General features: G+C 40.9%; 1 protein-coding gene across 27 annotated transcripts in view; it reads left to right on the top strand.

Annotated features, from left to right (window-relative positions):
* Window positions 1–16866, top strand: part of KANSL1 (KAT8 regulatory NSL complex subunit 1) — a 195250-nt gene that overhangs the window by 158981 nt on the left and 19403 nt on the right. For all 27 annotated transcript variants that reach the window (XR_010152817.1, XR_010152816.1, XM_063798414.1 and 24 more), the window contains one exon: window positions 15436–15607. Coding sequence is in view for 25 of the 27 variants with exons in the window: in XM_063798414.1 (XP_063654484.1) it covers window positions 15436–15607 (172 nt within the window). In the remaining 2 variants the exon portion in view is untranslated. The remainder of the gene's footprint in view (window positions 1–15435; window positions 15608–16866) is intronic.

The following is a 16866-nucleotide window of genomic DNA, read 5'->3' as shown; positions in this document are numbered from 1 at the left end:
AATGGCAGTATAGAATCCTTTGCCCTAAAAAAGAATCTTGGCCATGTGCAGTGGCTCATGCCTGTAATCCCAACACTTTGGGAGGCCAAGGCGGGAGGATTGCTTGAGCCTAGGAATTGAATACCAGCCTGGAAAATATAGTGAGACCTTCATCTCTACAAAGTATTTAAAAATTAGGCATGGTGGTGCACACCTGTAGTCCCAGCTACTCAGGAGGCTGAGGCAGGATTGCTTGAACCCATAAGGTTGAGGCTGCTTTGAGCTGTATTTGTGCCACTGTACTTAAGCTTGGGTGACAGAGTGAGACCCTGCCTGAGAAAAAAAGGAATCTTCACTAAAGTTTTTAAATTGATATTACTAAAAAAAAGTTTGTCTTCACAAAGGAAATGGAGATTAATTCACAACTGTAGGGAATTTTAGATTGCTGACTCTTCAAATAGCAGTTGCCTTTATTCCAAAACTAATGAGATAATAATAGTCCAGTAAAATTGGTACTGTGCAGGAATTTAAGAGCATTATCTTTGAAGATGATAAACTTGGGTTTGAATCATGGTACTACCACTTAGTAGTTTGGTAATTTGGTGCATGTTAACCACCCTGACTTCCACTCCTCTCCAAAGCCTCAGAGATCTCATAGGGTTGTTTGAGGGTTCAATGAAATATATGTAACATGCTTATTGGGATGTCTGGTTGATAAGTTCCTCGTACAAAGTGGCTGTTATTGTTACCACTTTTGTTGTTGTTCATTCATTCTTTCAACAAATATTTATTGGCTTCCTGCAACGAGCTAAATCTGTCTAGTCACTGGGTATACAACACTAAACAAAACAGACAAAAGTGCTTACCCTATGAAATATTCTAGTTGTTAGAGAAAGAAAATAATAAATGAACTCTGCAGTGTGTCCTGTAGCATTAAATCTTGGAGAGAGGCTAGGCACAGTGGCTCATACCTGTAATCCTGGCACTTTGGGAGGCTGAGGAAGGGGGATCACTTTTGCGTTCAGGAGTTGGAGACCAGTCTGGGCAACATAGTGAGACCCCATATCTTTAAAAAAAAAAAAAAAAAGCCTGCTGTGGTGGCGAGCGTGTGTAGTCCATTTGCTCAGGAGGCTGAGGCGGGAGGATCATTTGAGCCCACCAGGTCGACACTGCAGTGAACCATGGTTGTGCCACTGCACTCCAGCCTGGATGACAGAGTGAGTGAGACTCTGTCTTTTAAAAAAACAAAAAACAAAAAACACACGTATACATATGTAACTAACCTGCACATTGTGCACATGTACCCTAAAACTTAAAGTATAATAATAATAATAAATTAATTAATTAAAAAAAATCCTGGAGAGAGAAATGCAATAGAGGAGGGAATAGAGAGTGCTGGAGAGCTCAGATAAAGAAGAGGTATATGGATTAGCCCTTTGATGTATTCCAGAGCTTAGGTATTCCTCCTCATTCCTGTGAAAGATGAGGAAAGGATTGGGAAGGGAGTGACGAATAAAGTAGAAGAAAAACCAAGAGAGTGTGGTATGTGAAAGGCAAGGGGAGAAAGTGTTTTGGAGAGGGAGGAGGAGGAGGGATTGTCTGTGTCAGTTGTTACAGACAGGATCAGTAAGATGAAGGCTGAGAATTGAGACCATTGAATTTAGTGGGGTGGGGTTGTTGCAGACATTGGTGAGCAGTTTTGGTAGAGGGAGAAAGGTGAATTAAAGCATGGTTGGAGTGGTTTCAGGAGAGAAGGCCACAGAAGGAATTGAGGGAACCATTGTAGATCACATTTTCAAAGAATGTTGCTGTAAAAGAGAGCAGAGAATGGGAATTTTTCTTAAGAGAGCCACTAGCAACATATTTGCTAATGACAAATAAGGGAGATGAGAGAATTGCTGGAACAATTAGTATTTGCATGGTGAATTTTCAGTATTTTCCTTGTTTTATTCTAGTATGCAATTGTACTGTGTAAGTTTGCCATGTTCTCTTTAAAGAAAAGAATTGTAGAATTGACTGTCAGGCGATACCATTTCTTCCTGTCTATTCCTCGGACTCTACCTGAAATATCAAAATAGCAGAAATAGATAAGAATAAGGTATTTGGCAGGGTTTTCATATTGACATTTCAGTCTCAGTTTTTTTTTTTTTTTACTAATAGTCGTATATCTCTAAAAGATTTTCAGAGGAGTTGATAACAGGAATGTCAGAAAACAGTATATTACTGTCAAGTGTAGGAAAATAGCTTTTTGTCAATTCCTTGATGAATTTAACACAGAATGCTTTTACATTAAAAAAAAAAAAACCCGCCACCTCATGAAAATAAAGCACCCTTCCTCTGTTTTGGCAGTTGACCAGCCACTATGGCATGACATCAGGAGTCGTATAAAAATTTTCTGAAGTATATGGTGGCCTCCTGGATTTTGTTTTTTAATATGTGAAGTAGCCAACCTTCTTCTGATCCATGCCTAAGAACGAATGTAGTTTTGAATGTACATATAAAATTATAAAAGGTAGCTTAGGCAAGAGATAGGCATAAAACTAAATATCCTTTTGTTCCAATGCCACTTTCTAAAACAGAATCATCCTGACACAAAAGTAAGCTGCATGAAAAATAAGACAGAGAAATTAGTTGACTTTGGGAAATATACCATGTACTAGATCTAGCAGAAAGCTGGAGTTCTTCCAGAGTTAGAGACACACCCCATTCCTTCTGTCTAGGTTGCTTTCTGTGTCTCACATGGCTCCTCACTCATGACATGACCTCAGTGGTATTTGCTGATGAGCAAGCATCTTGTCTTCTGTCATCTTGAATTGCTCGGTTTTCCAGACAGATTTATTCAACAGCATTTTTGAATGCCCACCGTATTATTCAGGGCAGCCAGGTTGCATTGGTAAGGAAAACAAAGCCCTTATCTTCATGGAGCTTACTTTCTAATGACAGCAAAGAAGTTAACAGGTAAATTATATTCTAATATTGTTACATGACAGTGAGTTCACAGTTATTGTGAGTACAGAGTACAGAACACACAAAGCAAGTGATAAATATTTTTTCCTTACCTGCATCTTAAATGATCTCTACTGCATTCCAGAACCAAATAAAACATACTTGAGGGAACTCATTGAGGTTTTGTTTTGTTTTGTTTTTTCTTTGAGATGGAGTCTTGCTCTGTTGCTCAGGCTGGAGTGCAATGGCGCGATCTCGACTCACTGCAACCTCCTCCTCCCGGGTTCAAGCGATTCTCCTGCCTCATTCTCCCGAGTAGCTGGGGTTACAGGCATACGCCACCACGCCCAGCTATTTTTTGTATTTTTAGTAGAGATGAGGTTTCACCGTGTTGGCCAGACTGGTCTCGAACTCCTGACCTCAAGTGATCCACCCGCCTCGGCCTCCCAAAGTGCTGGGATTACAGGCGTGAGCCACCACACCCAGCCCAATTACTGTGTTTTTAAAGGGCTGTCAGCTTAGTTGAATTATGGCTGGAATATATCTTAAAATTGAGATGCACGTTTAGTGCAGTAACTCTTTTGCCCTTAAAAAGGTTGGCCAGGCACGGTGGCTCATGCCTGTAATCCCAGCACTTTGGGAGGCCAAGGTGGGGCAGATCATGAGGTCAGGAGATCAAGACCACCCTGGCCAACATGATGAAACCCCATCTCTACTAAAAATACAAAAATTAGCTGGGCGTGGTGGCACGTGCCTGTAATCCCAGCTACTTGAGAGGCTGGGGCAGGAGAATCGCTTGAACCAAGAAGTCAGAGGTTGCAGTGAGCTGAGATCTCGCCACAGCACTCCAGCCTGGTGAGAGAGCAAGAGTCCATCTAAAAAAAAAAAAAAAAAAAAAAAAGCTGTTGTTATATCACTTGTACTTCTTAAAATCAATGACTAAAACAAAGTGTTCAGTAAGTTAAACTCGTTGGGAATAAAGAGAAATGAGATCTATCAGTAAATAAATAGGAAGCCTTGAATGCCCAAACTGATGATTTGGGTTTCAGTCTATAAGTTTTAAATTTTTGAGCAGAGAAGTGTTGTAAGCTATTTTGGGGGAGGTAAATCTGCTGTAACATGTTTTGTTTTGTTTTGTTTTGTTTTTTGTTTTTTGTTTTGTTTTGTTTTGTTTGAGTCGGAGTCTCGATCTGTCACCCAGGCTGGAGTGCAATGGCACAATCTCAGCTCACTGCAGCCTCCGCCTCCCAGGTTCAAGCAATTTTCCTGCCTCAGCCTCCTGAGTAGCTGGGATCACAGGCACCCACGACGACGCCTGGCTAATATTTGTATTTTTAGTAGAGACAAGGTTTCACCATGTTGGCCAGGCTGGTCTCGAACTCCTGACTTCAGCTGATCCATCCGCCTCGGCCTCCCAAAGTGCTGGGATTACAGGCGTGAGCCACCACGCCCGGCCAATCTGTGTAACTGTTATGTTTGGGATGGATTGGCACAAGAGACTGGAGGTGGAAAGACAGACTAACAGTAGTAATCCTGGAGGAGATAATAGTCTAAGGCCTCTACAACTCAATGTGGAATATTTTAAATGTAATCTAAGGAATAACCACTAGGGTGTGGTAAGTGAATATCAGAGTAAGGCTCATGGAGAACATGGAGTACTTCCTAAATCATAATTTTATTATAAAATGATGGAATTACTAGTTGTAATTACTGAATAGCCTATATTGCTATTTATTGTGTGTTTCATCACTTTAGGGGTCTAGTATGGTGGATGTTAGTAATTATCTAAGTGAATGAAGAAGCACTCCAGTGGAAAGTTCTTATATGCCATTATGTTCTTTTCCTGGCCCAGTGCCTAAGTGAAGTAGGTGTTTATAACTTAACCTAAACGTACTAAGATTTCAGATCAATAAAGTTATTAAAATAAAATTGGTACCAGCCAATTTTCAAATAAGGTTGCTTTTTATTTTTTAAGTAAAATTATGTTTATAATTAAACCATAAGACAAATAGTATTTTTTTAAAAAAGAAAAGAATGTAGTTTTATTAATAATTTACTGCATTGTTCTCATTCTCAATTTACTGTGGACCATTAGAAACTTGTGTATAGTCTGGCAGTGGAAACCATCAGTGTTTGGAAATGAATGGTTGAAAAGGCTGGGTTTTTTTGTACTAATAACCAGTAGAATAGGTAATGGCTACATTTATTACTAACATACCCTTGAAATTTTTATTGCCCTTAATAGCATTTCTTTTCAATTTTTTAAAAAGTAGCAATTTCCTAACAAATTGGCAATGTACTGGCATCATTTTAGAATTTTGTAGTCCTTGTTGTCATAGGGGGGGTTGCTCTGGGCCAGATTTTAAAGCTGGCTTCCATAGAATTCCGAGTAGTCCTCCTCTTCTTCCCATTGTATCACACTTGAAGAGTGGCATTTTTGTACAGGGCATTCTCTCATGGCTATGACCAGGTTTCCTGTAGACATCAGGGTAAATAAAGGTGTTCATATATGATTCTAGGCCTCCTAGTTTTGATTCCACCTATTTAAATCCAGTTTCATGACACCATGGTTGAGGACTAATGAACTAGAATATGAGTCAGTATTAAAAGTTAGTAATTTGATACGTTCTTCCTTGACAGAGTGCAATAGACCTTGGAGGCCCAACCAACTTTTTCATACTAGTTAGACATTTGGAAAGGAGCAAGCGTGCCATGTAGAAAATTGTACCTTAGGACATAAAGCTACTAAAAGAATACTCAGAAATCACTCTGTGCTTGGAACAGTTACCTCTAAACTGTTATGACGGTGTTTTATATATACATTATAAAACACATACAAAATAAATTTTGAAAGACTGAGATAAAATAGAAGCTTACACGTTTTGTTTCTTCACTCTGATGGATCTTCAAGAGCCAGTTGTGGGATATGCTTGATTGTGATAGAGTTGCCAAACCTATGAAAATCTTTCCACATGTTAACAGTGAATGAGTTAGATAACGAATATCAAATGCAAAGCAAAAGCAAATGATTATAACCTGTCCTTGAGCCAAAAGAATTCTTTTAGTGTTTTGGACGAATATGCTATGATTAACAGAAAATGGTGAATAGAGTTTTACTTTGGTATTAATTCCTTCATAAGTATTAAATTGAGTATTTCTTGGGAATTCCTTCAAAGAGAATTGATAGCATTGCAGTATTAATTAAGGGAATGTGGGAACTTCTTCGTGTATCAAGTATTTTATCTCTTATTATTTTATTGAGATGAAGGTCTCACTGTGTTGCACAGGCTGATTTTTTGTTGTTGTTGTTTGTTTTTTGTCCCCCTCCCCTCCCCCAAGATGGAGTCTCGCTCTGTCGCCAGGCTGGAGTGCAGTGGTGCAATCTCTTCATCTCAAAAAAAAAAAAAAAGCCAGCTGTGGTGGCAGCTACACAGGTGGCTGAGGCAGGAGAATGGTTTGAATCTGGGAGGCAGAGGTTGCAGTGAGTCAAGATCAAGCTACTGCACTCCAGTCTGGGCAGCAGAGCTAGACTCTGTCTCAAAAAGATAACAGTCTGTTTCTCTGTCTCAGTTCCAGCTGAGAACATGTGTTGATCAGTTTCCTTTTCTCTCTCTCTCTTTCTCTTTTTTTTTTTTTTTGGAGTCAGAGCCTTGCCTCGCTCTGTCACCCAGGCTGAAGTGCAATGGCATGATCTTGGCTCACTGCAATGTCTGCCTCCCGGGTTCATATGATTCTCCTTCCTGCCTCAGCCTTCCAAGTAGCTGGGACTACAGGCGCGTGCTACCATGCCCAGCTAATTTTTGTATTTTTAGTAGAGACGGGGTTTCACCATGTTGGCCAAGCTGGTTTCGAACTCCCGACCTTAGGTGATCTGCCCGCCTCAGCCTCCCAAAGTGCTGGGATTACAGGTGTGAGCCACTGCGCCCAGCCTCCTTTCCTCTTAGCATATCCTGAGATCTAATTCTAGTCTCCTCACGAGACTGCCAGAAACATCTCTGTCCTTTTCAGAGACTTTCCACTTAGCTTTGTAGCCTCCTACCATTCACAACTTCAGCGTTTTCTTTGGGAGGGTGGTACTTGGAAGTGTGTCATGCTTAGTTCCCTGTCCTCTTTTTATTGATAATTTGACATTTCAAGTCTCTAGTGTTATCCATTCAGCCCTACAAGAGTACCAAAAGCTCTGCTCTTTTTTTTTTCTTTCTTTCTTTTTTTTTTTCCGAGATGGAGTCTCGCTCTGTTGCCCAGGCTGGAGTGCAGTGGCACATCCTTGGCTCACTGAAACCTCCATCTCCCAGGTTCAAGCGATTCTTCTGCCTCAGCAAGTAGCTGAGATTACAGACATGTGCCACCATGCCTAGCTAATTTTTGTGTTTTTAGTAGAGATGGGTTTTCGCCATGTTGGCCAGGTTCTTTTCCTCTCTGGAATCTTAGCTTTCAATATTGTCATTATGTCAGCATTTTTCTTATGTTTTGAGAGAGAGAGAGAGAGAGAGAGAGAGAGAGAGAGAGAGTGTGTGTGTGTGTGTGTTTTAAATCTGGCTTTTCCAATTAGTGAGAGTGTTGGTTTGATACAAGCTATCCATCCTAGGTGATTTATTTGTTGAGAAAACTTCATTTATCCGATACCTTAGTTTCCCACAGCCTACTTTCTTTTAAAAATTTTATCCCTATAGTAGTATTTTCTTGCCTCTTGGCATATCTAACAATGTTTTATTTATGTTTTAAGCTGAAAATCCAATTAATAATTTTCCCTGCTTGTAGCATGTGGATTGTGCCATCTTCCTTTAAAGAGGCTTTGTTTTGCTGGCAGGTAAATTCCTTGTCATTTGTTAGGTCAGGTGAGGAGTTGGCCACCTTAGTAGTCTAGCTCCACAACTAAAGCAGGATCTTCTGTCTTGAATTCTCTATGCAACTTTGGCTGGTCACAGTTTAAAAGCCTCTCAGGCTTGTGTTAGCTGTGGAAACCATTTCAGCTCACAGCTGCCTAGTTGCTCTTGCCTGGCCTGATAGTTTCACCCTTTACATGCACCTTTTAATATTTAGCAAACACTCAGGGGGATCTTATGAAGATTTCTGGGGCTCTTTTTCTGTAAAGCTTCCTCCTCTCAAGAATTTTGCCTTGCAATTTTCAGTTTCCTTAGTCTCTGAATTCTGATCTAGTGAGAATTTGCTTCCTCAACTCAGTGAAGCTATTATACTCTGCTTCAGATCCTCTCCCTGCCCTGCAGTCTAGAATGTACTTCCAGGCGGAAAACCAGGGCAGTCTTAGAGACCACCCCATTTATTTCTCAGTGTTATACTGCCTGTTGTCCAGTTTTCTGGTTTATGACTGAAAGGTAAATCTGATCACTATTACTCTGCTAGAAGCAGAAGTCCTGTGGTGTCACTGTTTTCTTTTCCAAATTTTGTTATGAAATTATTCAGATACGAAGTTGAATGAATTTTACAGTGAACACCTATGTAGCTACTCCCTAGGTTCTACCACTAACATTTTAGCATACAATCATCCTTCCATTTATTAATCCATCTTATTTTTAGTGCATTTAAAAAACAGTGATGTTTTTCTGTCCCTTGTGTTTCTTGAAAACTAGTAGAAACGTGAATAAGTCCAGTTTTAGTTTTGTGAGAAAACACAAGGTGGCCGCCTTATGCTTGTATCAGAAGACACGTAATGACTAAACTGTTTGTTATCAACCACTGGTGATCATTGCCTGGACCCATTGTTAAATTGGAAGCTGAAGAATGGTGATATTCTACTTGTATCATTTCTGTTTTTCTTTTATTAGCTAGATAGAATATGTTTATAAAGGGAAAATTGTCCTTTTCAACTATTTGTTTACCCTGAGGTACAGTTTGTACAGAAGAAAGCATGATTTGTTTTTTTTTATTTACCAATTTTCAAAATAACAAATTAGTTTTCTACTATCCTCTAAGGACAGTCACTCAAGTTTTTCATGAAGGGGCTGTGAGTCATTGATTGAAACATATTTGAGGTATTTCAAGCCATTGTAGTCTTTTCTTTATGATGCTAACGTTATCTGATCTTTGGTGTAGGGGAAGCTCTCTTCAGGCTTGTTCTTGACAATAGTCTTTGAGAGCTTTGTTCTTACTATTAATTTTTATTTTTTTTGTTTTCCTTTTTTACTGAGTCTTATGTTTACTGTGACTCACCACTAATATTTAATGGGAGCCTGTGCTTTGAATTTTTCTAGAAGGGATGATCGTAATTTGAACCTCATGGTTCTCAGTGATTTTGTCCTCACAGGAGACATTTGGCAATATCTGTAGTAATTACTCATTTTCACAAATTGGGGGAGTAGGGAGGCACATGCACCATGAGGACAGAGATGCTGCTAGATATCTACAGTGCACAGGACTGTGCCCCACAACAAAGAAGTGCCAGCTGTTGAGAAATCATGCGGTATACTAATTTAGCTAACATTTGTGTAATGTTTTAACAGTTACAGAGTCATTTGATCTTTCCTACAATCCCATGAAATTGGTATTATCAGTCCTTTTTAACAAGTGAGAAAATTTAAGGATGTCATGTGACTTATCAATGATCATATTATACAGTGTTAAGCTAGAATTTTGAAATCAAGATCTTTGATGGTAAATGTTCTATCAAGTTTGATGGTAAATGTTCTATCAGTAGCTATACTTACGGTTTTACAAAAGTGATTAAGAGTCGAGAGCCAGATACTGTTGTGAGTTATTTATCTTTAAAACAACTCTATCAGGTACTCTCCTGTTAGTAAAGATGAAGACACAGTAACTTGTCTAAGGCCACGCAGCTAGTAAGTGGCGGAGTCAAGGTTCAAACCCAGGCAGTCTGGCTCCACAGCTCATACTGTTAACCACTATATATTGCTTCACAATTTTTTTTTTTTTAGATTTGAGTATAATATTTGTTTTTATATTTAAATCTTTATTTGGGGCCAGGCACGGTGGCTCACACTTGTTATTCCAGCACTTTGGGAGGCCAAGGTGGGTGGATTACCTGAGGTCAGGAGTTTGAGACCAACCTTGCCAGCATGGCGAAACCCCGTCTCTACTAAAAATACAAAAATTAGCCAGGCTTGGTGGCGGGTGCCTGTAATCCCACCTACTTGGGAGGCTAAGGCAGGAGAATCACTTGAACCCAGAGATGGAGGTTGCAGTGAGCCAAGATCGCACCATTGCACTCTAGCCTGGGCAACAGAGCGAGACTCTGTATCAAAAAAATAAAATAAAATGAATAAATCTTTATTTAGAATTAATTTTGGTGTGAGGCAGAAATGCAGCCGTTTTCTTCTGTATGACCTCTTGGTTTTCCTGATTCATTTGTTGAAAAAGTAATATCTCCTTTTGTTTTTTTAAACTGATTTAAAAGTATTATTTTAGTTAAACAATAAACTGTCATATATACTTTGGTCAATTTTTGTTTTTATTTAAATGTTCTGTTTCTTAACCGAGGGCAGATTATTTTAATTACTGTAACTATAAAATATGTAATAGGCCAGATCACTCCCCTGTATTTTTGCCTATCAGAAATTTTGGGGAATGGTTCCTTACATTCTTTCAGTTGTATCTTTTAGATTATTTGTTTAAATCCCCTTTGCCTTGTCTCCCCTCCCCCCTCAAGTCTATTAAGATTCTGCATTAATTTGTAGAATATCAATATCTTTAAGCTTTGTGCTTAAATTTCTTGTTAAACTTATTCCAGGGCATTTTTTGTTGTTACAGTCAAGAATATAATCTTTTTTCACTTTTTTTTTTTTTTTGAGAGGGAGTTTTGCTCTTGTCGCCCAGGCTGGAGTGCAGTGGTGCGATCTCAGCTCACTGCAACGTCTGCCTCCTGGTTTCAAGCGATTCTTCTGCCTCAGCCTCCCAAGTAGCTGGGATTGCAGGCGCCCGCCACCGTGCCCGGCTAATTTTTTGTATTTTTAGTAGAGACGAGGTTTCACCATGTTGGTCAGGCTGGTCTTGAACTCCTAACCTCAGGTGATCCACCTGCCTTGGCCTCCCAAAGTGCTGGGAATACAGGCGTGAGCCACCGCGCCTGGCCTTTCACTTGTATTTCTAAATAAAACTTACTTTGGGCCGGACACGGTGGCTCACGTCTGTAATCCCAGCACTTTGGGAAGCTGAGGCAGGCGGATCACGAGGTCAGGAGATCGAGACCATCCTGGCTAACACCGTGAAACCCCGTCTCTACTAAAAATACAAACATTAGCCAGGTGTTGTGGCGGGCGCCTATAGTCCCAGCCACTCGGGAGGCTGAGACAGGAGAATGGCATGAAGCTAGGAGGCGGAGCTTGCAGTGAGCTGAGATCCCACCACTGCACTCCAGCCTGGGCGACAGCGAGACTCCATCTCAAAAAAGAAAAAAAAAGTTACTTTGAATACTGACATTTAAAGAAAAAGACACGATGTGAGAGAATGACCATGGAATTAGTGGTTGAAGAGCCAAGTGCAGAGGCCTGTGATCTGGAAGGTTGCCTGCTATCTTGGAGGAATATAGCAAGGAAATCAGAGTAACTGGTAGTGTCAGCTAGGAGAGTAACAAAAAAATGAGGTGAAGTCAGAGAGAGGGGATAGAGGCAACAAATACTATAGGACCTTGTGGGAACCATGCAAGAAGTTTGGTTTCTATTCCTCGTGAGATGAGAAGTCATTTGGAAGATTATGAGGTTGGTATGATGTGATTGAGATTTTAAAACAAGATTTACACTGATTACTGTGTTGATTGATTTGGAAGTAAGAGCCAGTAGGAGGAGGATCAGTTAGGAGGCTTGAAGAAACCCATTTGAGAAAAGATAGTGACTTGGACTAGATTGAGTGTAGTTGAGGTGGTATGAAGTGGTTGGATTCTGCCAATAGGATTTCATGACTGGGACCGGTCGCGATGGCTCACGCCTGTAATCCCAGCACTTTGGGAAGCTGATACGGGTGGATCATCTGAGGTCAGGAGTTTGAGACCAGCCTGGCCAACGTGGTGAATCCCCGTCTCTACTAAAAATACAAAAAATTAGCTGGGCGTGGTGGTGCACGCCTGCAATCCCAGCTACTTGGTAGGCTAAGGCAGAAGAATCTCTTGAGCCCAGGAGATCCTTGTTTTTTTTTTCTTTTAAGAGACTGACTCACTCTGTCTCCCAGGCCTGGAGTGCAGTGGACATGATCACTATAGCTCCTCACTCCTGGGCTCAAGTGAGCCGCCTCAGCCTCCCAAATAGCTAGGGCTACACGTGCACACCATCTGTTGTGATATTTTTAAAAATTTGTTTTCTTATTGTAAAACACAATATTGTGTGTGTTCTTGTTGTTTTTTAACTTAAATGAATTCATGCAGATGATTTGGCATCTTGTTTCAGTGGAAGAGCGTGTGCGTGTGTACACTTAAGTTTGTCTGCAGGATAGATTCTTGGTGTGGATTTGTGCAACATGGGTATGAATTCAAGTTTTCTTTCAAAAATTTTCCAAAATGTATCCTTTAATAAGTATTAAATATATCTTTGGCCGGGTGCGGTGGCTCATGCCTATAATCCCAGCATTTGGGAGGCCGAGGCGGGCAGATCACGAGGTCAGGAGATCGAGACCATCCTGGCTAACAATGGTGAAACCCTGTCTCTACTAAAAAAATACAAAAATATTAGCTGGGTGTGGTGGTGGGCGCCTGTAGTCCCAGCTACTTGAGAGGCTGAGGCAGGAGAATGGCGTGAACCTGGAAGGCAGACTCGCGCCACTGCACTCCAGCCTGGGTGACAGAGCAAGACTCTGTCTCAAAAAAAATAAATAATAAGTATTAAATATATTTTTATATACTCCTCGGGTTCTATTAGTACTTTACAGTTTTTAATTTAAAAGTGAGATTACTGTTTAAGTTACATGTGTGCACATTACCCTTTTGTCAAGTTATAAGTAGAATTTCTACCCTTTATTTTATTTTTTTAAATTTTTAAATTTTTTTGGAGACGGAGTTTTGCTCTTGTTCCCCAGGCTGGAGTGCAGTGGTGCAATCTCAGCTCACTGCAACCTCTGCCTCCCAGGTTCAAGTGATTCTCTTACCAGACTCTCCAGTAGCTGGGATTACAGGTGCCCACCACCATGCCCAGTTTTTTGTATTTTTAGTAGAGACGGGGTTTCACCATGTTGGCCAGGCTGGTCTCGAACTCCTGACCTCAGGTTATCCACCCACCTTGGCCTCCCAAAGTACTGGGATTACAGGCGTGAGCCACCATGCGCAGCCTTTTTTTTTTTTTTTTTTTTTTAATTTTTTTGAGACAGGATCTTACTCTTTTTCCCAGGCTGCAGTGCAGTGGTGCAGTCATGGCTCACTATAACCTGAACTCCTGGGCTTAAGCGATTCTTCTCCCTCAGCCTCCTGAGTAGCTGGGACTAAAGGCATGCAATACCATGCTGGGCTAATTTTTTTTTTTTTTTAATTTTAAATTTTATTTTAAGAGATGGAGTCTTACTGTGTTGCCCAGGCTAGTCTCAGACTCCTGGCTTCAAGCAATCCTCTCTCCCACCTCAAAGTTTTGGGATTACAGTTGTGAGCCACCACGCCTAGCCACATCTATTGAATTTTTTTTATTGTTGTTGTTTTGTTTTTTTGTTTGTTTGCTTGTCTTTGGACTTAGTCTCATTCTGTCGCCCAGGCTGGAGTGCAGTGGTGTGATCTCAGCTCACTGCAACCTCTGCCTCCCAGATTCAAGCGATTCTCCTGCCTCAGCCTCCCGAGTAGCTGAGATTACAGGCTCCCACCACCACACCCAGCTGACGTTTCTATTTTCAGTAGAGTCGGGGTTTCACCATGTTGGCCAGGCTAGTCTCAAACTCCTGACCTCAAGTGATCCACCTGCCTTGGCCTCCCAATATTGACTTTGACTTAAGTGATACACTCTAGCCATAAAATGTAGTGTTGTTAAATGTCCCATATGGAGAGCTAGTTGATGTCATGGGTTGGTTTCTAGTCTCTCTCTTTTTATTTTTTATTTGCTATACCTACTGGAGTGAGATAATCTCTTTTGAATATTGAAAGTTTCAGTGTAATTTTTGGATCCTAACCAATTTTCCTAAATCCTCCCACTCACCCACTGTGTGATCTCATTTTCATCTCTACCTACTCATTTCTCTTTACCTCAAAATGTCATCCTCTCCAGAAAGCCAGCTCTGATTACATAGATACAGGGATTTTTTTTTTCCCAAAACAATACCAGTTAATATTGTCTACACAAAAGTAGCATGCCTAGTTGGTATCACTCCCTTTCAGTGGCTTCTAGTTCTGTGTGATTTGCCCAGTCTAACCTTTAAAAGACCTTATTTGCATGCCACCTCTCTATGTGGTTGCAATAGAATGTCGGGGGAATGTTGATAAAGACCACATTGTTCTTATGTATATCTTTCTCTTACACAAATCCATAAAAGGCTTTCGAGATGTCTCTGCTGAAAATAAATGGAGCTCCAGTAAATGTTAGAGTTTTTGCTAGTAGAGTTTTGATGCTTTTTGTCTTTGTTCTACTACTGAGCTTGCTCCTAGGATGCCTTCTTATAGTGCCATTCAACATGCAAGTTTCTTTTTCTGGGGCTGTGTGTCCAGGTGACTTTATGAGTTAGGCTTTGGCAAATGCCAGACTTGTTCATCCTAACACTAGAATGTAGGGATTCTGCATTCAGCATGACCTGAAGTTTGCTCGAAGTATAAAATTGTAGATGTTCAGTTTTTTTACAGAATTCAATCTTTTGAAGACTTAAATTAGTTCATATTTAACTTTGGACTTACCTGGAGAGGTTATCAATTATTCTGCCCACATGTGCACAAAGGAAGTTCAGTGGAAATAATTTCTATCCCTTTGGAATTAATCTAACATGAAGACTATGAAAGTGAGCATTTGCTGTACAAAATGTTATTTTATTACTTAGGTATGAGCTTTGTAACAGTGGATTTTAGGCCAGGTTAAAGAGTAGTTAATAAGTTACTTTTAAGTTACAAGCTTCAGGGAAGCTTGCCACCTGGCTTGAGACCACCTGAAAGTCTTTTGAAGAAGAGGTGTGAAAAGAAGAGAAGAGGTGTGGTTGGTAATTGAAGGCTCCTAGGTGGATAAATTTGCTGAAGAGAGCAAGTAATGTCCCACCTGGGAATCAAGAACCAACTGTTCGTCTTAGCGGACCATCAAGGTCGTGAAAGCATGCAGATTTTATAAAGTGTTCTCAGAAAGCACAGTTTTAGTATCTTTTTAAACTGTCAGAAGTTTGATACCTAGGTAAGCACTTAGAGCTTCAAGTAGTTAGATTTCATCAATGAAAAGGAAGCAAGTTTCCTTACCCACTTTGAAGGTCAGTGTGTTAGACAAATGGAAATCTTTTAACTAATCAAACATCCTTTTAGTAGTGTCACACAAGTATCTAGAAAGGTCTTCTCAATAACAAATGGGGAGCTAACTTCTCAATAACAAATGGGGATAACAAATGGGGAGCTGGCTTTTTATCAGATGCTGAATTGTCAGTTTTGTTTGGCTTTTTTCACAGGTTCACCGGAACAGCACAATCCGCCCTGGCTGTGATGTGAATCCCTCCTGCGCACTGTGTGGTTCAGGCAGCATCAACACCATGCCTCCCGAAATTCACTATGAAGCCCCTCTGTTGGAACGTCTTTCCCAGTTGGACTCTTGTGTTCATCCTGTTCTAGCATTTCCAGATGGTAAGAAAGACCACAGACTAGAAAGTCTAATGAAAGAGACTTGAGAGACTTCTAGGTGAAAGAAAATCAGCCAAGGTGCAGTTACAACTCAGATACTTTCAAGGTACAACTTTCGTCAACCAAGTCTTCTCTTAGAATTTTGCAAAAAGACTGTAACAGATCCACCAAACCAGAAGGTGCCACTAAAAGGTTGCAACTTAATATGAGATTTCCTTCTAACTCTTCAAGTAGCTAGGAGGGATCTGGGCTCAGTTGCCTCTAGCCACAGTAATCTGGTCCAAAATACGCTTAGTATATCTTTAAAAATGTTTTGTCTGGGCCAGGCGTGGTGGGTCACGCCTGTAATCCCAGCACTTTGGGAGGCTGAGGTGGACGGATCACCTGAGGTCAGGAGTTCTAGACCAGCCTGACCAACATGGTGAAACCACCGTCTCTACTAAATATAAAAAATTAGCCAGTCGTGGTTGTGCCTGTCTGTAATCCCACCTACTTGGGAGGCTAAGGCAGGAGAATTGCTTGAACCTGGGAGGCAGAGGTTGCAGTGAGCCAAGATTGCACCATTGCACTCTAGCCTGGATAACAGAGCAAGACTGTCTCAAAAAAAAAAAAAAAAGTTTTGTCTGTGCGTGCCATGATACAATGTAGGATGGACGGCAGTGTTCTAGGAGAATATCTTCATACTGGCATTTATGTGGTAACGTGACAGCTTTGCAGGGTGTAGATAAGCACAAATCTTCGTTGTTAGCTTGTACTGTCTTTCTAAAGTTTGCCTCCCTGTTAAATCTCTGTGTCTGACAGCCCTCCTTTCCCACCTCCCTTCCCATACCTGTACCTCTGCCACTTGACAAAAGAAGAGCATTCCTTTTGGCCATATTGAGTCCCACTATGGGTCTTGCCCCAGAGTGTAAAAATCTTGAGGCTGGGTGTCGTGGCCCACGTCTTTAATCCCGTCACTTTGGGAGACCAAGGCAGGCAGATCACTTGAGGTCAGGAGTTCGAGACCAGGTGTGGTGGCTCACGCTTGTAATCCGAGCACTTTGGGAGGCCAAGACGGGCGGATCATGAGATCAGGAGTTCGAGACCAGCCTGGCCAACATGGTGAAACCCCTTCTCTACTAAAAATACAAAAATTAGCGGGGCGTGGTGGCACATGTCTGTAATCTCAGTTATTTGGGAGGAGAATCGCTTGAACCTGGAGGCCAGAGGTTGCAGTGAGTCAAGATCACGCCACTGCACTCCAGCTCGGGCGACAGAGCAAG

This window comes from Pan troglodytes, chromosome 19 (genome assembly GCF_028858775.2).
Source record: "Pan troglodytes isolate AG18354 chromosome 19, NHGRI_mPanTro3-v2.0_pri, whole genome shotgun sequence".
In the NCBI taxonomy this organism is placed as follows: domain Eukaryota; kingdom Metazoa; phylum Chordata; class Mammalia; order Primates; family Hominidae; genus Pan; species Pan troglodytes.
This window is presented reverse-complemented; position numbering and strand designations above follow the sequence as displayed.